Source organism: Empidonax traillii, unplaced genomic scaffold, assembly GCF_003031625.1.
Source record: "Empidonax traillii isolate 1590-97213 ecotype Southwest subspecies unplaced genomic scaffold, ASM303162v1 scaffold2585:size25520, whole genome shotgun sequence".
Classification (NCBI taxonomy): Eukaryota; Metazoa; Chordata; class Aves; order Passeriformes; family Tyrannidae; genus Empidonax; species Empidonax traillii.
Window position 1 is genome coordinate 24042 of NW_020957778.1, and position 1360 is coordinate 25401.

Here is a 1360-nt window from a genome sequence, read left to right on the forward strand (position 1 = left end):
GGCTAGTGCTGGGGACTGCTGGGCTAGTGCTGGGGACTGCCAGGCTACTGCTGGGTACTGCAGGGCCACTGCCAGGGTACTGCAGGGCTACTGCTGGGCCACTGCCAGGGTACTGCAGTGCTCCCCATCCGGAGCCATCCCAGCAGGGATTTCTGCGGGCAGCAGGGGCTGCACTCACCCAGGTCGGCGATGCAGCACTGCCCGTTCTTCTTGACGAGGATGTTCTTGCTCTTGAGGTCGCGGTGGGAGATGGCCGGCTTGCCCTGCGTGCCGAAGATCTCGATGTGCAGGTGGGCCAGCCCGCTGGCGATGGACAGCACGATGCGCAGGCAGCTCACCGTGTCCAGCGTGGTCAGCTGCAGGTAGTCGTACAGGGAGCCCATCTCATGGTAGTGTGTGATCAGCCACAGCTGCGTGCTGGAGTTCCTGGAAGTCATGTCGGAGGCAATGAAACCTGGGGAGAGAGAAACAACAAAGGAGGAATAAGAGCACAAAGTGACAGAGCTCCTTCAAGACTCACCCAAGAAGAGAATCAATTCTGAATCCCCTCTTGCAATGTAAAAACTGTTTAATTACAACTTTTCCACAGCTGCGCTGCAGACTGCAGGTATTGCTGCGATGAAAACAGAGCTGACAGATTCTGGATCTCTAACTCACACCTATTCACAAGAACGCATTTATGTATTTGTCAGTCACATCAAACAACTACTTATTAGGACCATATGCTTTAAAAATACATTCATTTTTTCCTTCTTTTTAAAGGACTTGGGGGTAGAGAAGCGCCCAGTCAAACAGAAAGACCCCGAGGTTACGGCACATCTGCTGCTGCCTGCTTGAGTGAATCGCACTGGAAAGCAGCAACACCTCAAGGATCAAGCCACGAGCAACCATTTCCATTTTTAGGGCCCACAGGCAGCCAGTGCAGGCTGCTGAGAACAGGGTTAAGCATGTAGTCCAAACACAATGACCTTCTACAAAGGAACAGAGAAAATTTTCTGTTCAAAACTCATGAACCTCAAGAGTGCCCTCAAAAATGTGGTGTCTTAAAACTGAACCCCAAATTCAGGAGTAGCTCCCTTCCTGCCACCTCTGCACTGGGTCTGTACCAGCACAGGGACCTCAAGAGCTTTACTGGAACAGCAAAAGTTTTATTCCCAAGTCAGAGGAACAAACCACGTTTATTAAAAGCTCACATACGACATTCATCAGAAAGAACACCCACTGCTTTCTCTCCTGAAGTCAGACCTCTGCACAGTGTGACACTTCTGTAATCCATGATATTGTTTAATATTGCATCTAAAAAAAGTCTACAAAATAGCCAACAAATTTGACAGTTATCAAGAAAGACTAAACACAGGCA

The 1360-nt window shown here is 49.6% G+C and overlaps 1 protein-coding gene across 1 annotated transcript in view; it reads right to left on the minus strand.

Annotated features, from left to right (window-relative positions):
- LOC114072073 (activin receptor type-1) overlaps positions 1-667 on the minus strand; it is a 10570-nt gene extending 9903 nt beyond the window's left edge. Inside the window, exon 1 of the mRNA XM_027909992.1 lies at positions 179-667. Within this exon, the coding sequence (XP_027765793.1) occupies positions 179-437 (259 nt within the window). The 5' untranslated portion in view covers positions 438-667. The remainder of the gene's footprint in view (positions 1-178) is intronic.
- Positions 668-1360: the final 693 nt, after the last annotated feature.